This window comes from Sciurus vulgaris (assembly GCF_902686455.1).
Source record: "Sciurus vulgaris genome assembly, chromosome: 1".
NCBI classification, from domain to species: domain Eukaryota; kingdom Metazoa; phylum Chordata; class Mammalia; order Rodentia; family Sciuridae; genus Sciurus; species Sciurus vulgaris.
Genome location: NC_136461.1, coordinates 81,410,567 through 81,432,632, shown reverse-complemented (window position 1 = coordinate 81,432,632; position 22,066 = coordinate 81,410,567). Strand labels below are relative to the sequence as shown.

Below are 22,066 nucleotides of genomic sequence, written 5' to 3'. Positions count from 1 at the left end.
TCTTGCATTTGCTTCTCTGGTACATTAACTACATTCTCAGAGATCAGCTTCTCTGCACTGGGGGCACATGGCCTAGGCTGCTCTAGGCTTACAGTCTTAGAGCTTATGGTTCAAGGGGAAACTTGCTCAGTTCTAGTTTGAAAAATCCCAGAGTAACTGGTCTCTTGAAGGTCATATGTCCACTCCTGGGTCATGCAGTGTTCAGTGTTCTGATGGGCTCACAAATCCATTACAAGCTTGACTACACATGCTGTCCAGTAAAACTTTTTAATACAATAACCACATTCTGCCATTGATGCCATTTCCCCCAATTTTTCAGGATCAAAAGTATATTAGGTTATTTTTCTAATTATCTCTGTCTACTCAGGGAAAACATATAAAATGTTGGCACACGAATGCTGTTTTGTAGAAATATTTTCTCTGTCATTTCAAGTCCTATGTCGACTTTTTTCTAATTTAAGCCTACCTCTTGGTTATTATGTGCTGAGTGTCCATTACCTCACAATTGTCTAATACACCACTGTTACTGGTAGGGGCCCACAGGAGCTGTGAATCTCCCTAATGAACTATCGTTTGGCCTTGATAAGATTCCTGTCATTAGCACAAGTGGCCCAACCCCGAGTCCTCGTGTTCCTGGAGAATTATCGGGGTTGATTCCTGCTACTTGCCCTAGGAGCTCTCCCTTCTACCCAGCCATCCCACCCACTTGGGAGGGTACACACTTAAGGCTAGGGGTTGCATTGTTCTTTGGCCTACGGCAAAAGGAACCTATTGTCCCCACCTTGGATGCAAGGAGAGGCAAATGCTGACCTTATGAACGTCATTTCTACAGTCAGCATTGTGCTTGGCAGTAGTTAAGGAAGTGAAAAAGAACCTGGTCCCCTCCACGCACATGACCTTCTGCGTCAGCCTTTTCCTTAGAGAAATGGGCATAGGTCATGCCTCCATGTACTACAGAGATACTGCGGTAATCTCCAGTCGACACCTGTGCACAGAGGCTTTGCTGCCTCCTTGTTCTCAGATTCTGACCTCAGTGTCCATCAGTATGCGCCCTCTCCTGTAATGAGCAGCCTCACATCTATGACTGGGCATATTCCAGATGAGCCCTGCCGCCTGTGTTGGCAAGTGTCTGTCCCATGGTTGGAGGGAGGCCTTCCTTTTGAATTTGCACAAGATAAGGCCTCTTGACGACCAGGTGTTATCCATGCTTCCATTATCACCTCAGATAGGGCCAGGTTCTAATTCACTATTGTTTTAATTATCAACTCTAAGAACTGTCTGATGGCAGATGTGGAATGGAGATGATAATATCCATCTCCTAGTGTGAGTAGTAAGTGGGACACTGTGGTAAAATTCTCTAGAAATGCAGGATTTGGGGACCTTGCACACTGGTGGGTGAGGCAAAAATATGTCTGTGACTGCTGCAGTCTTCCCGAATGTGTCCTTTTGGTCTGAGGTTGCCGAGGGGTTGCTTAGAGTCGATCTTCTAGATATTCCACATTTACCATTAAACAGCAGCCCTTCCACCAGCTGTGAGGGGCTCCCCTCTTCTCATACATACTCAGTTAAAGCTATTCCATAGTAGTAAGCCGTTGTGACCCTGCTTGCCCAAGGCTGTCTCTTCTTATCAGACACAGCCCTGCCAAGCCTGATGTCCAAGGTAACCAGCTGGGTGCCTTCTGTGTCCTTAACTATGTCCATGATCTCTAGGGTGTTTTCCTCATTTCCTGTTCAGTGGCCACTGAAAGTCTTTCTGGGTCACTGGGGGCTTTTAGGTCATGTAGGTCTTTGAGAATTGAACAGAAGCAATGACCCCTCTCCACAGTAAGCAGATATTTACACAGTAGTTTGTATACAGTTTTCATTGATTTATGGAAGTCCACAAGACCTTCAGGTTAACAGCTTCTAGTCTGGACTGATTATCATGGTTATTCTGATAGAAATGCAGAATTAACCAGTATGTCCATCACATGATAATGCCCATAATCAGTTTATGACCCTGAAAAATGGATATCTTCCTACTGAAGTATTTAATTCAGGTGGTAGAATTTGCATGGCAACAGAGAAGGAGGAAATCATAAAACTACTTTTTGCCAAGGCTGAAAGGGGTGGGATTAGCCGACTCCACCTCTCACCTGCTGCTGACCCCACCCCGGGCCCTGTGTTGCTGCTTTCCCAGCATTCCTTGCAGACTGGTTGGTCCAGTCAGACATTTGGTAGGTGGGGATAGGGGTAAATGACTTAGAGAGAATATACTGTAACTCTGTTGGATTCCTGCTATTAGGAGCTCAAGAAGATGATGTATAGGCAGAAGGCAGGGCAAGGCATCTGGGTATATCCATGGGTCTCTACCAGGTACCCATGGGGCTATGCCAGGCATGGTCCTGGTTCTAGTAGTGGTTAGTATCAGACAATCTGGTAGTGTGGGCCAGCAAAATATGAAGAAATCAGGGAGCTGAGTCTCTGGAGACTTTAAACACAGAGGAAGACCTATTCCCAGGGTAAGAACCACCATCGTGGAGGACTAGTAGGGGTTGGAGGAGTGAGTATCTGCAGGGCATCCATTCAGAACATAGGCTGAAGTCCAGTTCTAACCAACTTTGTACAGAGGCAGTGGGAAAGAAAGGGTGCCACCCAGAGCCCATGCAGCGGGTGCCCACGGGATCCCAGTCAGATTGCTTGGACATGGATGCTACATAGAAAGCTCAGTGGCTGTGGACAGACCCAGGAGTGCCCCTGGGGAGGGCCATGTGGCAGATGCTATGGATACACATGCTGCCTGTGAATATAAACAATTCCAAAAATGACAAAGGTTTTGCAGTAGAAGATCATCTGAGCAAGTGTGATTAAAACCATATGTGCAATTAATTTCTAATTCTTAAATTTAAGGGCTAAAATATATTTCAGAGCTAAAAGCTCTTAAACATCTCCTCATAATTCCCTATGTTTCAAAGTTCAGGAAAGCACCAGATGGGGCCAGTCAGGGGTTCAAGGTGTGGTGATTGTCCACCCTCATCTTGGGGGGACATGTGACCCCAGCACGTGGGTGGGCACAAGCGCCACAGAAGCAGTTGGGGAGAAGGGGTTTATGAGCTACTCCTTCAAAAGGGAAAGGAAGCTCAGGTTTGCCAAGTGCCTGCTGGGTGTTGGGTGCCGGGCTATATATGTTGTCTTGATGCCCTTGATAACCTGGAAAGCTTGGGGAGCAGCCTGTAGCCCACAGAGGTTAAGTCCTTTCCCAAGGCTCCCCAGCTAGCTAGTGGTGCAATGAGGACTTGAACACACCCTGGCTCTCCCTCTATCATCCCACCTGCAAGGTATGTTCCAGAGCCACTTTAGAGACATGCAGATATCTGTCTCAACTCCATCTTGGAAGATGCCGTTTTGCAGAAGTGTTTGTGAGGTGGGAGAGAGAGTGTCCATGGAGATGGGAGAGAGTCCAGGTGCTTCTGCCTGGTGAGGCTTCCTGAGGACCATGCTGATGCTCCTCAGTCCCTTTCAGCACCACTCTGAGTGGGAAGGGCCTCTGGGTGCTGTTGTGGTCATTGCTGATTAGCTGCTTAGGAGCTCACCCTTCCCATAAGTGGGAGGAAGGGAAAGAGCAAAATGTGCAGCACAGAAAACCTGAGATGACAGAAAGAAATGATTGCCCCTGGTGACGCCTGCATAGTGAGTGTGGAATTAAAAGAAGCTTGGGGAGTAGGTGGCAAATTGTCTCGAATGGGTGAGACTCCCAGGTGTGTATGATGGGCTGCAAGAGATATAGAAAACCCTGAAATCTTATATAAAGCATTACAGGTTTGCCTTTTGCTTGGGAGATGGTCCATGGCTTTCTGCTCAAAGAAGGTAGTCTGCCAGCTAGCCTGTCTGCTATTTGAGAGGTTAGAATAGCATCCTTTGCATATTCTTTTTCATTTTACCTTCATGCCAAAACAACAGAAAATTGAGCTTATGTAATATAGGATTCCTGGGGTAATGCCAGGAAATAGGTGGCAGTGATGGAAGGGTGGGGTATATGGAATAGAATTGTACATGATAATGTAAGAAAGCAAAATCAGGGCTGGGCGCCTAATTTTGCTTCTCATCATTTGGTTATACAATTTTAATAGCTGGTTAGAGAAACAGAAAATTGTAGGGGGAGAGGGAATGACATGAGGCCCAGTAGAGAGATATCTGTTTGTGAAGACTATACTTAGTCTCTTTGTGTGCTGGACAGATCAATATTGCTTCCGGACAGAGATCATTTAACAGCCATATCTTTCATCCCCTTGAGGAATCTGGGGAAACTGTCAGCAAACACTCCTAAATGCATCTCTGTGTTCACTAGGGCAAACCAACCCAAAGCAGCCCAAGAGCTTGGCCAGCGTTGCCTACTGTCCTCCCACTGAGTCCCGGCTGCATTCCCATTTGGAGCAAGAAATAAATCACGTTTATGTATAGGAAAACATCTCTGGCAGCTTTAGCTGCTCTGTCTGGCCCAAAGAGGAGGTGGCCTCTTTCCTTCTTTCTCAGTGAGTTCCTGGCCCTGTTCCCTTAGGGCCCTGTGGCTCTTTGTTTGAAGGTGTGCTTCTCCTGGTTTATAGATGTCCCCCGACTTACACTGGGGTGATGTCCCAATAAACCCATCATAAATTGAAAATATCAGGACTGGGAGTATAGCTCAGTGATAGGGTACTTGCCTGGATATATGAAACCCTGAATTCTGTCCTGAGCACTGTAAAAGAGAGAGAGAGACAGAGCCTAAACTGATACCCCTAACCTACCAAACATCATAGCTTAGCCCAGCCTACCTTAAACATGCTCAGAACACTTACGTTAGCCTACAGTTGGGTAAAATCATCCAACACAAAGCCTACTTTCTAAGTGTTGAATGGCTCCTGTAGTTTACTGAATGCTGTACTGAAATCATACATCAGAAAGGTTGTATGGTTCACTTTCCAGCAGTCATGAAGTCAGAGGCCGACTGCATTTGTTCAGAATCAGGCAGATACATGGCAAGTGTCTGGGGAAGCCTTGGAATGCAGGGCTGCTGATCACCTTGCCTCTCTTTTGGCCCTGCCCTTCTCAGGCCCTTGCCACACTGCTCTCCAGCAAGCTGAACACTGCGACATCCTATCACACTGGTTTTGGGGGCACAAAGCCAAGTTGCCTTTCCCTTCTTCCTCAGACTCGAGGAGAACCAGAGCTGGTTTCTTCAGCCTTACTCCCTTGCTCCTTAAAGATGTCTTTGTTCATCAAGAGCTAGATTCCTGGGGCTTAGAGGAAACGAAAAACCAGAAAGGGGTTTGGGGTGTGGCTTAGTAGTAAAACACTTGCTTATCGTGAGGCCCTGGTTCAGTCATTCAGTCTTCAGCATCCTGCACACACACAAAAAGGATTGGTGTGTGTGTGTGTGTGTGTGTGTATGTGTGTGTGTGTGTGTGTGTGTGTGTGTGTGTGTGTGTGTGTGTGTGTGAGAAAAATCTCGGAATCTCTATTGCCATGAGAGGTTGAGTTGTTTTGGTCACCATGGCACAATAACTAATGTTTACCCCCAAATGATGTTCTGAGTCTGTTCACTGTGGACAGGGATAAGTGAGGCATTGCAGCCTTGGACTGGTGCTCTCCAGTTTCCTGACCAAGGGCAGTGTCACTGACCAAGAGGCTTCTTGACAATGACTAGGAGTGCCTCCATTAAGGCTTGAGTCCTGATTCTAGGGTGGCTGGCTTTGGGGAAGGGAGTGTTATTTTCCTGGATGCTCTGAATCAGTGAAAAGCAGAAAGCTGCTTACGTACCCACCCCACAATGCCCATCAGAGAGAGGGTCTGTCTACCACACTAGGAGCCTGATCTTCACATCAGGGCATAGAGACTTTGGGAAAGGGGCACTGCACTCACTCTCTCATCCCTCTGAGCCAAGTGCTGCTGCCAACAGGAGGCATGTCTGTTGAACATGGCTGGCAGGCAGCTCCTGTTTCCATGGTTACTGAAAAGGACAGGTTAGTATTAAGGCTGCCCAAGGAAAAATTGGAATTGCAGGCAGTGCTTGTGCAGGACCTTCCTTTAGTCCTTTAGCCCTCTTCCTGGATGGTTGGGGGATGTTTGATCTGAGATAATGAGAATTTCCTTCAAAGGTCCACTTAGCCACCCAGTCCTGGCTTTATCGCCTAACTGGTGTGTTTCCCTTGGTGCAGAGAAACAATCTCTCAGGTGGCCACAGGGGGCACTGGAGAGCACCCCAGAACTCTTCCCAGAGCTCTGCACTGTGTGCTGGCACCCTCTCTACCGGCATCAGTCCCTGGGATTCCATTAGAGACACCGCCCTTGTCCCCATAAAAGCATAGTGTTTAGAAAACCCTTAAATCTAAATAGTCCCATGAACCATATCAACAGAGTGACCCACAGCCTCAGGTCATGGCATCGTTGTGTGGCTGCATGAATAACAGGTTTAATTATAAGACATTATAAAATTTCCTATTTGTGTTTCCGTGTGACCAGGGACAGGCTGTGCAGTCCAAGGCTGGGGCCTGTCCTTTGTTCTCTGCAGAGTCACACACCATTCTTGGTCTCCTGTTTCTTTGTTATAAGAATAGAATAATCATTGTGGGGAGAATGTGGAGGAATTGATCAGTGTGGACAGGAGACATTTAAAAGCATAACAAGTCAGTGGAGGGCACTTTGGGAATTGATGCAATTATCAACACGTTATTTTAGTCTCTCTTCTTGGCCATTTTGAAAGAAAATTGATTAATACCTTTTGAGCGCTGCTTCAGAATTTATTTTTGGTGTGGAACAAAAATAAAATGTGCTTAGGAAACAGTTACCTAATAAGATTAGCCCATTCTTTAATCCTGGTGGAACAAACTCTAGCTGTTTTGAAGACTTTTCTTGGAGTAAACAGGGAAAGCCTCAGGTGCCTTAGCTAGGTCTTTTGTTTTGCATTCACCCTGGCTCTGACCTCTCCACTACATGATTCGGTGTAATTTACACTCTGAATTATTTGCATATTTACTTTCAAGAATGTTTTCTTTCACTTCCTAGGGGGAGGGAGGGGTAATCCGGATTCTTTCACTTTTTGCAGGGAGGGAGGGGAAATCCGGAATTCAAGAGGTGTTGGCTGACCAACCTCATTGAATTGCTGTGTAGGATTTAAGGAACTGCTCCCTTCCCTTTCCCTGGGCCTGGATGGTGCCTTCCTGACCCCTTGGGGAGGTTTTCAGCCTGAAGGAGCTTATTATTTCCTACCAAAGGGAATAGCAGGTGGAAGCCGGGCCCCTTCCCTGGTGGCTGTTGGCATAATTTACAAGCCATCCCCACAAACGTGCTTGTGGGGACTTATCCTTTGAACCCTACCTGATAGAAATAAGGATAAACAGAAAATGCTTCCTCGCTGGTACAGAGCATGGACCTTGGAAGATGGTGACCATCACCAGGGTGATCTCCAGGACTCCAAGACTAGGAGAACTCAAAGCCTTGATAACTTGTCCAGGTGCTCAGGTGGACTTCACAGGACCAGGACCCAGGTGTTCCTAGGACAGCAAACCCAACCTTCAGAACAGACGTGAGGGAGAAAGCCAGTCAGAGGAGCAGAAGGCAGTATGCTTCCCAGTGGTTCCTGTGGCCATAGACCATTGGTAGCTCTGTGCTCCAACGGTGTTTCTTAGGTGGAGCCTCCTCATCTTCTAGGCCTGTGGATCTCCATTCCCGACTCAAACACAGAAGCTGGCACCAAACAATTCCCTATTTTCATGGGCAGGCTTGACCTAGTCCAAAGACTGAGGCCTCCTGAGGACTTGACACTAATCCCATTGGATATTTCTCATACCTCTCTCATGCCTCATCCAGTGTTGTTCCTTTCTAGACTGAATAGGTTCTGCTTCTTCCTCATTACAAGTTTCTGCCTGTGTGAAGTTTTAGGAAGCTTCAGGACACATTCCATTTCTGAATGGCCAAAGCCACAGAAAGTTGATATTTGAGACAGTAGGAGAGGAGGAACTACAGGCAGAAACCTGGGTTTGATTAAACACACACACACACACACACACACACACACACACACACACACACACAGCAAGAGATGAGCATTCCATATAACTAGAATGAAAGAGGAAAAGCAATTACTTCCCCCTAAAGGTGCTCTGAGGCTCTTGAAGGAGGGATAAAGGCCTCAGTGCAGGCGAGTCTAGGAAGGCCAATCGTGGCTGCATTTGATGGAAGGTTTGTGTGCTGGGTGAAGGTTAGGCAGAATGGACAGTTAAAGAGAAGATGGGTAATGAAAGAACTTAAAGGAAAGGAATGGAATAGGACTAACTGTGGGGCAGAAGGGAGTGCACAGTCTCTGTCCTCCCAGCAGCCTGCACAGCCAGGTGCGGAGGGCATAGGGTGCTCAGTGTTTGCTGACAGACTTGCTAATTAAACACCAAAAGGCAATATCGCTTTGCCAATAGTGACGGCTATGCCAGCACTATCAGTTGCAAACTGACTGCCAGGAGCATCCTAATTAAAAACAAACAGCACTGGAGGTGGCTTGGGGACTGAGATCCTGCCTGGGTTTCTTAAGACTTCTAGGATTGCTCCCAGGGAAAGTCACACCCTGGTCACTTTTAGGCCACTGCCTTTTCTCAAAGGAGCCTCTGTCTCATAACAAGGTGGTGTGAAATGTACAACTTGCCCTGCTTCCTTAAACCCTGAGGTGCTGGGGTGGCGAGCAAACAGACAAAGCCACTAGGAGCAGATTGCGTGATGCAGTTCATCCCTGAGAGGGGGAAGGCTGCCTGGGGGTTTAATGATTTCTGCTGGGCCTCTCAATTAGGGGACAGCTAAAGCCCAAGGCCTCTTCTAAGAGGGGTTAGAATTTCATCAGAAAGCAAGTCTGGTCACATGAGAATTTCTGGCACTGCGTGCATGGCAGGCTGGACACCAGCCTGCCAGAATTGAGCGAGCAGATCGTATTGGATTCAGCGGAGGGGAAAAGTCCTAGACTGGCCTGGGAGAAGAAGCCAACTCACTCCCCCGGCCACACCAGCGACTGCGGACGGGAACAGCACAACTGCTGCAGCAGGGCCAGGGCTCTACTGTCCAATGCTCCCTTTTTTGAACCCTAATCAAGGCAAGTGGTGCCCGGGACTGAAGACTGAAAGATGCCTAAGGAATGCAATGCTTTCCACGCCCTCTCGGCAGCTCTGTGCTGCTTCTATCACCGCAAATCTCTCATTGGAGTCAAGGTAGGTGTGGTTTGGAGATTAAGTGCATCTGAATTCTTTGGGGGGCCCTAAAAGCATCAGTTTTCTTAAGAGCACTAGAAAAAGTTTGTAGTTTGCTGGCTGTAAAAACAGAGGTGCTTTCTTTGACTGATGGATCTTCGTGGTGTGTATCTCTCCTGAAAACAGAGTCCAGTGGCACAGAACGGGGCTCCTTGTCTGTGTTTGGGAATAAGGCTCTGTTATTCTGGACACTTTCAGTTTCCTTGGGCTGAAATTTCATACCAAAGGAGCTCAATATGACAAAGCTATTTTTCTTCTTCCTCTCTTTTTCCTTGTCTCTCTCCCCACATTCATACTAAATGTGAGCTAGTTCGGTCCCTTTTTCTGCTTAACCTGAAGATCCATTATATGTCAATAACGTAGAGAAAACACACAATGTCTTTTCAAATTGCAGCCAGCTCCCAAAACATTTCAGGCTTCAGAAATGTGTTTTCTTCACTTTTTAACCTTTGCTACAAAACACCGCTGCCAGCGACTTTGCATAATATGTCAATATACTATTTTGATGAAAATATTCTGAGAACCTCATCTGACTAATTCAAGACAAGCCCTGTGTTCTATGTTGCCTGCCTGTGACGCACCAAGAATTAAGATTAACATAGGCTTTCGTTGATCTTGGTTTGTCTGCCTCAAAAAAATTCCCGCCAGCCCCAGTGTGACTATGAACTTCATTTATTCCTGGGAAATATGAGTCCAGAAGCTCTCAAGGAATTCTTCCCACCCTGAAGCAAAACTCCCTCTCCTGAGGGACTGAAAAGCTATAAGAGGGAGATGATGTTCCACTTCTTTCTTCTTGATAATGCTTTTTATTTTTGGGGTACTAGGAATTGAACTCAGGGGCACTCAACCACTGACCCACATCCCCAACCCTATTTTGTATTTTATTTAGAGACAGAATCTCAATGAGTTGCTTTAGTGCCTCGATTTTGCTGAGCATGGCTTTGAATTTGTGATCCTCCTGCCTCAGCCTCCCCAGCCACTGGGAGATAATGCTTTAAAAAAAAATTTTTTTTTTTCCCACAAAAATTACCTGTTACAGGGAGAAAGACCCATCTGTGGGGAAAATGTGCTCTGAGTGAGAAGAGGGAAGGTGTCCTCTGACTTTGCTGAATGGTTGGAGTGTTCAGACTGACTTTCCATCCATTCAGCAAAGTCCATTTTTGTATTTTATCTCTTTGTCAAGAAATTTGGAGGAGGATGCATACTTAACTATCAGTTAAAGGTATTCTCTCCCTGACTTCAGAGCCCCTTTCTTATTTGGGAGGCCAGCGGGGTGATATGAGGACCCTGTGGTTTGGTGCCTAAATACGGATCATTCTAGCGTAGAGCAGATGACATTATGCTATTAAGAGTATTATAGAGCTGTCAAAGATAGACTGGGAAGTCCCAAAGGGAAGCATGCACTTCAGAGATTGGCATTAGGTTCTCCCTCTAATAGAAGTCCTTCCAGGCGCCAACTTCTGCTAATTCAGAAAAGTACAGCTCAGCGATTGGTATGCTAGGAATCAGCCCATAAATATCTGGGTCTGAGCAATGAGATTCTGTTTGGATACCACTGCTTATCTGTGGCAACAGCTCCCAAGTCCTGCACAGAAATGGCCACGTAATATGTGGGGTTAATCTAAACAACCTGGCCCTTGAACTTTTTCTGGCCCTCCCCGACCCCAGGCCACTCCTAGGGGATGACTCTTGGTAGAAATGCTCTCCCCCAACTCGCAGGATTCCCATCCCACCCATAGTTTGTTGAAGACTTAACGCAGAGAGAGGCCCTAACCTGTTCACTCACCAGAAGGTGTGATCTTCAGTCCTAACTTGGGGTTCCCTCTCGGTACCCTCCAGATGAGTTTCTCTGTTTTGTTTTGCTTAGTTACCTGGGAAGGAAATCTGCCTGTACTTAATCCTTCATCCTACCAACATTGCCTTAATGATAATGCCAAATCATTTTTATTGACTCCCACTTTAATTAGGGGTTTCAGGCCTTACTGCTCATAATTAGTTTCCGTTGCAATTAGAGTTTCAAAATTAAATTGGGATTGATTGCCTGATAACAAAACGGAAATAAGGCTCCAGTTCTTGACCATGTATGCTGCTTCTCTTGGCATGAATTTCTCATACCAAAAATAACACTTGCGGTAGCCATGGTAACTTTCCATTTGGTCTAATCCATATCATCTCTGGAGAAAATAGGATGTTATTAATAGTGTTTGTTGTATGGGAAGAAAACTAAAAATATAAAAACTCCTTCATTACATAGGAGACCAATCACACTGGTGCTCTCAGAATAAGATCTTACTTGCAGAAGTCTTGCAGAATTTAGGATGTATCTAGGAGCCTCGTGTGGACTAGTATACAAAGATCTTGCAGAGGAATTAAATGAGAGCAAAAAATAAGGGGGGAGGTGTCAGGGATATGCATACATAGAGACGAGACCAAGAAGGAGATGTTCCAGCTAGGTCAAGGATCAAGACTTAACATCCCAAAGGGGTTCACAGATAAGCTGTTGTGTCATAAAATACTGGTGGATATTTTGTCTCAGTAGAAAAAAATGAAATATATTTTGCTTAAGTCTAAGGAAAAGAAACCTGTAATGAAAATATCCCAGATCTATAACATCAACAGAGTGTACATATTCAAAAGTCCACCAATGTTGAATGTGTGAGCACTTCCTTAAGTATTGTGGTAAATGACTATTGAGGCATGATCCTTGCCTTCAAAGGACTTACCAAAGAATGCTAGACCATAGCATCATTTAATTATATTTGCCAAAGGCTTTTCCAATGTCCAAGCTCTTTCATGTGTTGTCCATTAGAATCTCAGAACAAGTTTCCTGAGCTGAGCAGTGCAGTAGTTTATCCTTTCCATAGAGGAGAAACTAAGGCTCAGAGAAACAACCTGCCTGGAATCATTTAGTGGGGAACCAAGAGTAGAAATCAAAATAATGTTCTTCCTATTGTACCATATTAAAACAATTGAAACTTGAATCAAAATGCTATTGTGTATGTAAATACTTTATTTTGCAATGCAGTGGGGAGAAAACAGAGTGAGCCCGATTCTAGGATAGACTTCAGGGAGAATGTGGGACTGGCTTTTGTAGAAGGAGCAACCCTTTAAATTTTTTTTCTAATTTCTTTAGTAATGTGGGATGGGAGGATGAAGAAGAGGATGGGATGGGGGAAGGCATTCCAGCTGTGGGGAGTGACAGACCTATTTGCTCAGAGATGAATACACTGGTGTTGGCAATAGCATTGAAAACCAGGCCTGGTCAGAGCAGAAGGTTCACAAGGAGGCTTAGTGGGTGGGGTGCATGGTCAGGAAAGTAATGGGACCTAGGACCACCTTCCAGGTTTCCCTTACCAGTTCTTAAGTATCTGAGACAGATTTCCAAAGGGATTTTCATCCTGGTTGCCTCCTCAGTTGAGCTTAGTGATCCTTCTTTGTGGCACTTCAGACGCGTTTGGCCTTTGCTAGGTGCCGTGGCCTTAGGTCAGTGAGTTCAGCTGGGGATCTGCCGTGCTCTGGTGGGCCTTCTACAGATAGGTACTGACTGACAGAAAGAAAGCATCATTTATCAGGGACTTGGTAGTGCTCTCTGTAGAGGGTACCTGGCTTCCCAGAGGCACATGCATGGCATATCCAGGGCTGGAGTGGTAAGGATCGGGGAGGTCTCCTGGGAGATGTAGAGCCTGCTGAGTCTGGAAGAATTAGTAGAAGTTATCCAGAGATGGAGAGGAAATGACATTCTGGGTAGAGGGAGGAGCATCCCTAAAAGTATACAGATGTGGGAAAGCCAGGTGTGGGCAGGGATGCAGTGGGGGCAGCCAGTGGCAGGACCACTGTTAGGTCTCTAGCAAGGTACACAAAGAATTCGGTAAGAAGCACGGTAGACCACATTCTGGGGTCTGACAGTGGAACCTCATCTCTTATAGTTCCACATGTCTCTAATGATTGATTAAATTTTGTGGGTTGAGGAAAAAGGAACTGAAACTTTCCATCTTATCAATGGCTGATCCTGAGGAAGATCAGTGAGGTTGTGTTGGTAGGGAGGGACATAGGGGTCTAAGATACAGAATGACCTTGCAAGCACAGAAAAGCTGCCTTCTGAAATAACGTGAACAGAGAGGTTGGGGTTTGGGGCCGTGGATTATTATCAGATCAGCAAGTCTCAGTTAACAAGTCATTAAGTCCAGTGGTAGTGGTCTCATCTTGTCCACAAGCAACTGAGGTTAAAGGCAGTCGATTGAAAGCATAGACTTTGCCATATTAGACTTGACTGTCTTTGAAGCCATCAAGTGCTGTTATATGGTGGGAGGATCTTAAACCATGTTTTTGAGCTTAATTTTGCTTTAAATCCTCCCTCCCGTATTTGGAGCCACTGAGTCCACATTGTAGCCTGAGGTGGCACATCCCTGGAACATCAGGTCCCTGGCACTTGGTTTCATTTGCAACTGCCTCTGCTTGTGGAATGAAGATCCTGTGGCTGATCCTTTGGTCATCATAACAGCCTGGTACTAGTGACACATCCCAGCTTTGGTGATGGCCTGGTTGCCTTCGTCATGGGGCAGATGCACCATCAGCACAAACTGTGCAAGGTGGAAAAAGCCTGTGGAAAATGTCTTTCCAAGTGACTCAGCCCCTCCTCGTGGCAGCTGCTGGTTGCTCATTTCTCTCTCTAGACCTCCAAAAAAAAAAAAAAAAAAAAAAAAAAAAAAAAAAAAAAAAAAAAAAAAATTTACAGCAGCACAGCTTTTATTAAGAGTCTTAAATGCATTCCATTGGCATCCGGGAGCTGTGGGGATCTGGTTTCAGCATCAGAAGGACATGCCTGACAAAGGCTGTGTCCCAGCACCCCCTTCCCCAACAGACCCCAGAATTTGGATCCTGGCCTAGGGCTTGTTATTGTTGGAGAGACCTGAGTGGGAAGCAGAGCAGGACTGGGACCCTGGGAAAATTTTGTTAGTAGGTTCAGCACCTCGTGGACTCCAGGGAAGGGACCAGCCAAACCCTAGAGAGGAGACTGGAGAACTGGTATGCACAGGCAGTGAGAGAGGTCAGCAGTACTCAGAGGACTCAGGCCCTATTCCTGGGCTTAAAGATGTGAAGGACAACACAGGGGCCTCTTCGCTGATGGGTATTTGGGGTGTCCTAGTTAGAGAAAAGACACCATGGTGGCATCTCTGTCCTCAAATGGATTTCTGGGTCTGACACAGCGCCAGGAGCTGCCGTTGCAGTCTGACTCTGTCCACGAGAATGTTCTAACTTATTTTTCTTGCTTATGAAGGAGCTATAATCAGCCTTTCAGTTTCTTTGAACAAGAACTCTACCCAGTGTCTACTCTCAATACCTGTTTTCTTTTATCAAAATAGTTATGTGCAAAGGACTGATGAGCTCGAATCCTGGATTCTCTGTGAGAAGGGACTTGAGGAATAGTATCAGGCTTCCACTCAGAGCTCATCTGATTCTCCTGTCTCCAGCCTGGCACCGTAGCATGTGGTCTGAGGGCTCCTAGTGCTGAGGATGGAGGGGAAGTTCCCACTGGAAGGAGCCCTTCCACGTCTGATGGGGCATGGAATTCATGCAGCTCTCTCCAGACCTGTGGTGGGTATGAAGTAGGAAAAGTGCCTGGCTTATTGTGAGATCCAGGAGAAACATGCAGGCCAGCCCCAGCCAGGGAGCTTCTGGAGGAGGTAATACGGTAGGAGCAGTAGGTAAAGGCACAAGAGAGAAAGAGCATCCTGTCCAGGAACTTCAGGCTGAAGTGGAGGGTAAAAGGATGAGGGAGGCCAGAGAGGGTTGGTGAACAGAACACACAGGGCCCATGTGCTGAGAAGTAGTGGGGCTTTTCTTTAGGGCCTTCGAGGATCAGTTAACCATTGGAATGAGGAGTGGGATGAGGGTTTGTGGGGATGAGTGTGGAACCTAAACAGCATCTCTCCTCACTTAGGCCTGGGTCCTCAGCTGGGCGCCTGCAGCCCATCAGTTCTGCCTGTCCTTTCCTGGCTCATTCCTGTTTATTTCTCTATTCAAGCCTTGTCCTTTTCAACACTTACAGTAAGATCTTATTTCTTCATAATGGCAGCCAAGGCCATGAGACATGATCTTTTCTGTCTCCATTCAGTGCCCTATGAGCTGCGGTTGTTTCCACATCATTATCCATGGTCCTAGCTTCCTTCCTCCCTTCCTCCAAGGATGAAGCCTCCCTCTCCCTGATCCAGGCCTTTCTAGCTACCTCTGCCCATGGCCACCCCTCCTCAAGGGCTCTTCTTAAGGCATCTTCAGTGTCTCCTTCTCTACCAACACTTTTCCTCTTAGCTTATAAACATGCTCTGGTCTTTCCCATCCTAAAAGTCATTCTTGTTTCCATTCCTTCTTCCTGATCTCCACCTTTCCCCACCCAAGAACTGGGTAGGACAGTCTGTATTTCCTCAGTCCCATTGGCCACTCAGCCCCTTTACTCCACCAGCAGTGTGCTCATTGCCAAGTCCAGTGGGTGCTGTCCAATTCTGATGTTATTGGAACTCTTTGTTGCACCTGGCATGGTTGACATTCTTAGAACTCTGCTCTTTCAACCTCCAGGACACTGCACCGTGCTTGTTCTTCTGGGTCCTTCGGGGCTGATCCTACACTGTCTTCTTGAGTTTCTCTTTCTAGCCTGCCTCTTAGAAGCCAGTATTCCTCAGCTGTCCTCCCATGCTGTCTATGTTCTATCTCTTAGATGGGAGTTGAGATAGGATCCCTTTCTACACTGAGAATTTCCAAGCTGTGTCTCTAGTCAGCCCACTTCCACAGACCTGGACCCCATGGCTTGGTGAGCAAGTCCATCCAGGTGGCCCACCAGTACCCCAGATTCTACCTCTTCTCCCGCAGACCTGGTTCCCTCTTGTGTCTCTGTATTGGGTGTTTGGTGGGGCAGCCGTCTTTCTGGAGCACCCATGCCTATTCCCAGTTCACTTCTCAGGTGCCATGTATTAGCCTTTACTACACCACCTTCTAAATATTGCTGTCATCTGTCTTCTTTCTGTCTCTACCATCATGGTACTTATTCAGGTCCCCAGATCTCTTGCTTGGAATTCCTCAGTGGCTTTCCCATTGGTCATCTTGTCTGCTGAATCTTCCTAGAGGGTTGACATTTCTAGCAATGGAAGTGAACTGTGTCCTTAAGGCAAGCATCCCCATATTTTAACAAGTCTAACTGATAGAAGGTCCCATCTTGAGTAAAAAAATCTTGGCCCTTGCAACATCTACCTTTTCCAGCTGTTAAATGAGCATTATAGCCCATTAATGCATATCCCCCCTTTCAGATTGTGAGCTTGACTATTTTGAGGCTAACTCAGCTGGTATAAATGGACAACTAGAAATAGGACAAATTCTGGTTTCTTTTCTCTAGAGAGTTGAACCAAGAATATTTGACCCATTGTCTGGGAACAATGACAGCCCATGCCTTCATATATTTCAGCACAGACCTCATGTTCCCCTTAAGTCTTCCCTACAGGCTAAACATTTCCATGGGTTTAAAAAATACACACATGCACACACTTTGGGAAACTTGAAGTCTAGATTTTCAACTAAACTCCAATTCCATAAGTCTGAACAAATTATGAAAATATAGGGTCTTGGTCATACTTTCTCTTGTGAAACAGAAATATTTTTCGTAGCTATTTAACTCCCAGGCACACTGCATTCATGAGATCTGAGTTGTATTGTGTTGTCTTGTTCCTCTAAGTCCAGCCCTTGGTTCTGTGTTTCTTTCTATAACATTTAGTGTGATGTTTGTGTAAAAAGTTTGTCAAACAAGAAAACTTGAGTCTGATGGCTTATGCTCCTCTGGGAGACATATACCTTTAAAGTGATAAGTGAGTTGTGTATCAAAAGTGGTGGAGCTGATACTTGGCCAAAACCCATCTTATGGTGAATCATTTAGTTTTACTGCAAACCTACTATGTACTTAGCACTGATACATGATGTACTTTGTCCCTGAGTGGAGTTCTAAGAGTTGTTAGTCATGGTACTGTTTTGGAGAAAGAGAATTCAAAAGTCATTTATTCCACACTCTGCATGGAAGTTTATCTGAATCTTTGGCTTTTCCTCTGTGTTTGACATATCTTGTTTTTGCTTCCTGTTATATCTTCCAGTGTCTTTCAACTATGGTGCATTTCATTGATTCAGTTTATCTCATTCATTGAACATGATAAGAGAAGGAGAACACTTAAATTGATTTTGATTTTATGACTTTCTTGTTGAAGGGCAAATAGGACATCTATTTTGGTGAACAACTATGTTGCACATCACTCATAATTTGCATTAAGATGTTGAATTAACAAGGTTAAACTACCATTGGTCAAAATTTCTGACTGGGATCTCCTTGCATTCTGAGTTCTGGTCAGCTGGTCTTTAGACCCTCTTATCAGAGTCTGCCTTAGCCAGAGCAGTCTTTGTTTTCGTTGGGCTTTCCCCCCACCCATTTTCTGTGGATGTTAACAAAGTGCCAATATTACTGAATATAATCTCACTGCCAGACTCCAGTGATTAACATTTCACCGCATCATCTTGTTTAACTCATACACCAACTCTGTGTGAGTGAGACGTATTATCGGAAATCACTTGAACACTTGATTAAAGAGACCAAAGTTGTTTAGAAGGGGTTTTTATAGGTCAAACTGGTTCGTAGCTTTTATTTGAAGCCATGATTTCACTAGCCCAATAAATGTTAAATGCAAACAAGTGACCTTTGGCCTTTACCTTAAATGGGGCACATCTCATTTCTCCATGGGAGCAGGAATCAGAATGCAGGGCTGCCTTGTGGAAATGATTTAGGTGTCTGCTCCACATGCTGCTCCAGGAAGTCATCATCTACATTTGATGCAGATGGAAGGTACCCACTGGGCTCTCAGCAGGGCAAGATGGTGACAAATGGCCTATTAGAAATCGCTTCATGTTTCAGTTTATTAACAGAGAAAGGTGAGGATCCCCTTCACTTGGAGCTGAACTCTGAGTGGCCCATGGGTAAATAATGCTTTGTCAAGACACTAAGAAACATGGTGGTCAAACCCTCCCAAGCCAAATCAGGGCGGGAGGAGATCTTAGAGTGGATAAAGACAATTTCTCTAGTGTGGGCAGAAAAGAAGCTACATTTGTTAGTACTGGGTGCTGCATTCAGTGAAGCTTAGGCCTGCCACTGCCTTTCTCTCCAAGTTGTCAGACTGCAATCAGTCTCCTTTGGTGAGAAGTAGTTTTCAGTCCCTTGATGTTTCATCAAAATACAACTTTAGTTCCAAAAGCTATATCTTCCCTGTCAGGATGGAAACTCACGGAGGAGATATTGCTCAGAGAGTGAGTGGGGATCAAGAATCAGGGCAGGGCTGGGGAGATAGCTCAGCTGGTAGAGTGCTTGCCTTGCAAGCACAAGGCCCTGAGTTTGATCCCCAGTACCGCAAAAAAAAGAATCAGGGCAGTCGAACATCAAAAGAAACCATGGACTCTATCAGAATGACTCTAATGTAATTAGTTTAGATGTGGGATTAAGTTACCACTGCCAGCTTACGGGGTACTCTGCTTCAGAACTCCAGTCTGCACAAATTACAATTAAATTAGCCTCTTTAGTCTGCACACCCTGATAGCAGAATTTTAATGGGGAATTTCTCAGTACCTCAATAAGCAAGAAGTTCCACAGATGTCCTCTTCATGTTTCCTATTCATGGTTTCTGTGCCTCTTTTGATAAGAGTTTGATATGGTTTGGTAATGAATACAATGAAATCTCTTGGACTTGGGCTCTCTGGAGGCTTCAATGGTATTTTCCTGTCTGCCCTCAGGTCTGATGGCCCCTGTTATTATCATCCATCTGTGAAAAGGAAAATCACATACAGTAGGAGAATGAAGCATCTTAATTTAACAGCAAATCACAAATCAGTTTTTAATAGCACTGGAGTGGGAATCTGCTCTACAGTGTGATAAATTACACAAGTCTAATTAAAGATAGTAAAATGGCATCACAACCCATCTGCAGAATCTGCTGAATATGAGATTCTTTCTAGGATTTGGAAGAAGATTTATGTTGTCAAGGTACTTAAACATTAGCATGAAATTAACGGAAGTGTTTCCAAATATTCACACTTATTGAGATTTTATGAAATCTCTCCACCTCAGAAGAGACCAGAAAGCTTTTCAGTGACTTGAGATAAAATACAGAACATTGGGGATTTCAGCAGTACCATAGGTCACATTTTCTTCAAATGCCCTGTCTACTCAGACTGTGACCACAGTCAGGCATGGAGTCCTTCTGCCCCGCAGATGCACCTCCCTCAGATCTACCTGGGGAGGCAGAGGACCCAGTCAGCATGCAGTAAGCCTAAGGTTTAATCCAAGGAACTGTGCTCTAGTGACTATCAAACTCCTGATTTAAAACTGGCCTCCTGAATGTGTCTGTAGAACTTAGGCCAACAGGATATGTGTGGGTAGAGCTTGTGAGGTTAGTAAGCTGCCTACTGGGGCCACTTTACTGAGCTTTAGTGAAAGGATCTGAATGAGTAGGCTCAGAGGCCAGTGGTCCAAGTGAAATGAGAGGTGCTTATCTTTCAACACTGAGAAGGCAAAGAGGTCATCAGGAAAAGCTCAGGGGCTCTCCCTGCTAGCCCATAGCCTGCCTTGTATGAATTAGAACAAGACACCTTTTCCTTCAGATGCTTTACTGCCATCTGCCAGGCAACTGTAACCACTATAGAAATCTACTGGGTGCTGGGCATCTAGCTTGGTGGTAGAGAGCTTGCCTGGCATGCACAAGACCCTGGGTTCAATCCCCAGTACCACAAAAATAGATAAATAAAAGAGACAGAGAGAGTGGGGGAAGGGGAGGGAGGGAGGAAAGGAGAGACAAATCTACAACAGCTATGGATGACCAGCACCTCCTTGATGTGAGGCCACCATACTGTCCACCTGCTGGTAGGCCAGGCTACCTCTGTATCCACTGGGCTGGAACAGGCAGAGATGCCCAGTTGCCCCTTCCCTTTTGGCTTTGTGTATCAGATAAGGGTATACGAAATTTGAATTTCATTTTTTTTCCTCTTTGGACTTTCGTTTACAAGTTAATATTTTATTTAAGTAAAGACTTTGACATTCATCTCAATCATTAGCATAAAAAACTATTTTTCTAGCCTATTCATTCCCAATGGAAAAGTAGGATGGGTGAATTCATATCTTTCTTTGGATTATAATTAAAATATTTTTAGATAAGCCATGAAGCCAGCTAGTGTCCATAAAGGGTGAAAAAGAATCAATATAGTAATTGTGTCCTTATAAGAATTTAGAATTGCCACAAATGACATCCCTGTTCTTTCTTTTCTACCTCAGATTAAAACATCCAAGGACGTGGGTGAAATTTCTGGGCTTAAAACATGGAGAACTGGATTTTGGGGGTTTTTGTTGTTGTTATTGTTGTTTTTTTGTTGTTTTGGTTTTGTTTTTTTTTTTTTTTTTTTGGTTGTGAATAGGTTTAAGAGTGGCAGAGGTAATTGGAATTTATTCATTCTTTGGGTTCATGATCAGTTTGGGCAGGCTTTTAACTGGGTCTTTATAAGTCCTGTATATGTGCTTCGTCAAAAGGCAGGGATTCAAAGTGGCTGAGTTTTAGAGTTCTCCAGAGAACTACATTTTTTAGGTAGATTTTCTTGAAAGGTCATCCCAGAGGTAGTACCCTTCAGGGTGCTTTACGTATAGTTATTGGAAGTGCACTTTTTTTTTGGGGGGGGGGGGTATCTCTGTTAGGGATAGTGGTGACCTAGGGTACATGTCAGGCAGGTCTTGCCTGAGTTTGGTGGGTTTGAGTGACGGTCCATTGCTTTGGACTCCTGCATTACCCCAGCCTGGGCCACCTGGTGCAGTTCCCACATGACCCCATGGGATTTCCCACCCTGAGCTCCTCAAAAGACATGAGCTTCACTTAGAAATCAGACCAATTTTATGTGGTAATCTAGAACTCCAGGCAGACTTATAATTTCGTGATCAGAATTTCTGGATGAGATTTCTTAAAAACAAATTTAAAAATCACCTGACCTGTGGAGGTGTTCAGTACAACTTGACAAGGGGCCTGGACTGTTGTTGACTTCTCCCTTCATCTAATACCTGTTCCAGGACCAAAGAAAGGAAGCTTTTGTTTGAGAACCATCCTAGCATTGTGACCAGATACTCCTCACTAGAACAAAGCTGCCCAGGGGTGGCCAGCCTGAATGTTCTCCAGTGTTCCCTCCCTGCCCTCTCCTTCCCTCCTCCTTTCATGTATACAGACGTGCCGTGCCCTTCTTTTTATTTCAACTAAGTTAGTTTTCAGCCTTGGTCACTGAATGAATGAATGAATGAATGACTAGAAAATCATCTCAATTTTAAAAATTCAATTTAAAAAATGTATTAACAACAAGTGTCTAAAGCCCTGAAGAAAATATAATCTGAGTACAAGGAACTCAGCTTCATGCAGACCTCAAAACTTTCTTGCATCTGCACTGGACTGTCACCTGTGTGTCTGGACGTGAGTCACCTGGAGGTAACTGCTTGTACTTGCTGATACTGAGACATATACATACAAAGTGCTCGCCACCAGGTGAAAGTCTTCCTTCCTATAAGTGACCAGTGTCATCCTGCATAGACAGAGTCATTTACTGCAACCGAAAACCCCAAGGACTATTGACTTTGAACTGAGTAAAGAGAATAAACAAATGTGTCTCTAAGTAGAAATTAGCTATTCCAACTGCTATCTTTTTTTTAATTCCATCAGAACTAACTTCTCAAAGGCCACCTATTTAAAACTTTCTGGTGGATTTTATTTATCTGTGTTAGAAAA

At 45.0% G+C, this 22,066-nt stretch overlaps 1 protein-coding gene across 3 annotated transcripts in view; it reads left to right on the top strand.

The window, feature by feature from the left end:
* Positions 1-22,066, top strand: part of BCAR3 (BCAR3 adaptor protein, NSP family member) — a 110,817-nt gene that overhangs the window by 56,445 nt on the left and 32,306 nt on the right. Inside the window, exon 1 of one of the 3 annotated variants that reach the window (XM_079147760.1) lies at positions 5,464-9,203. The exons of the other annotated variants lie outside the window; for them this stretch is intronic. Within the exon in view, the coding sequence (XP_079003886.1) occupies positions 9,120-9,203 (84 nt within the window). The 5' untranslated portion in view covers positions 5,464-9,119. Of the gene's footprint in view, positions 1-5,463; positions 9,204-22,066 lie in introns of those variants that run through there. 3 annotated transcript variants of the gene reach the window in all.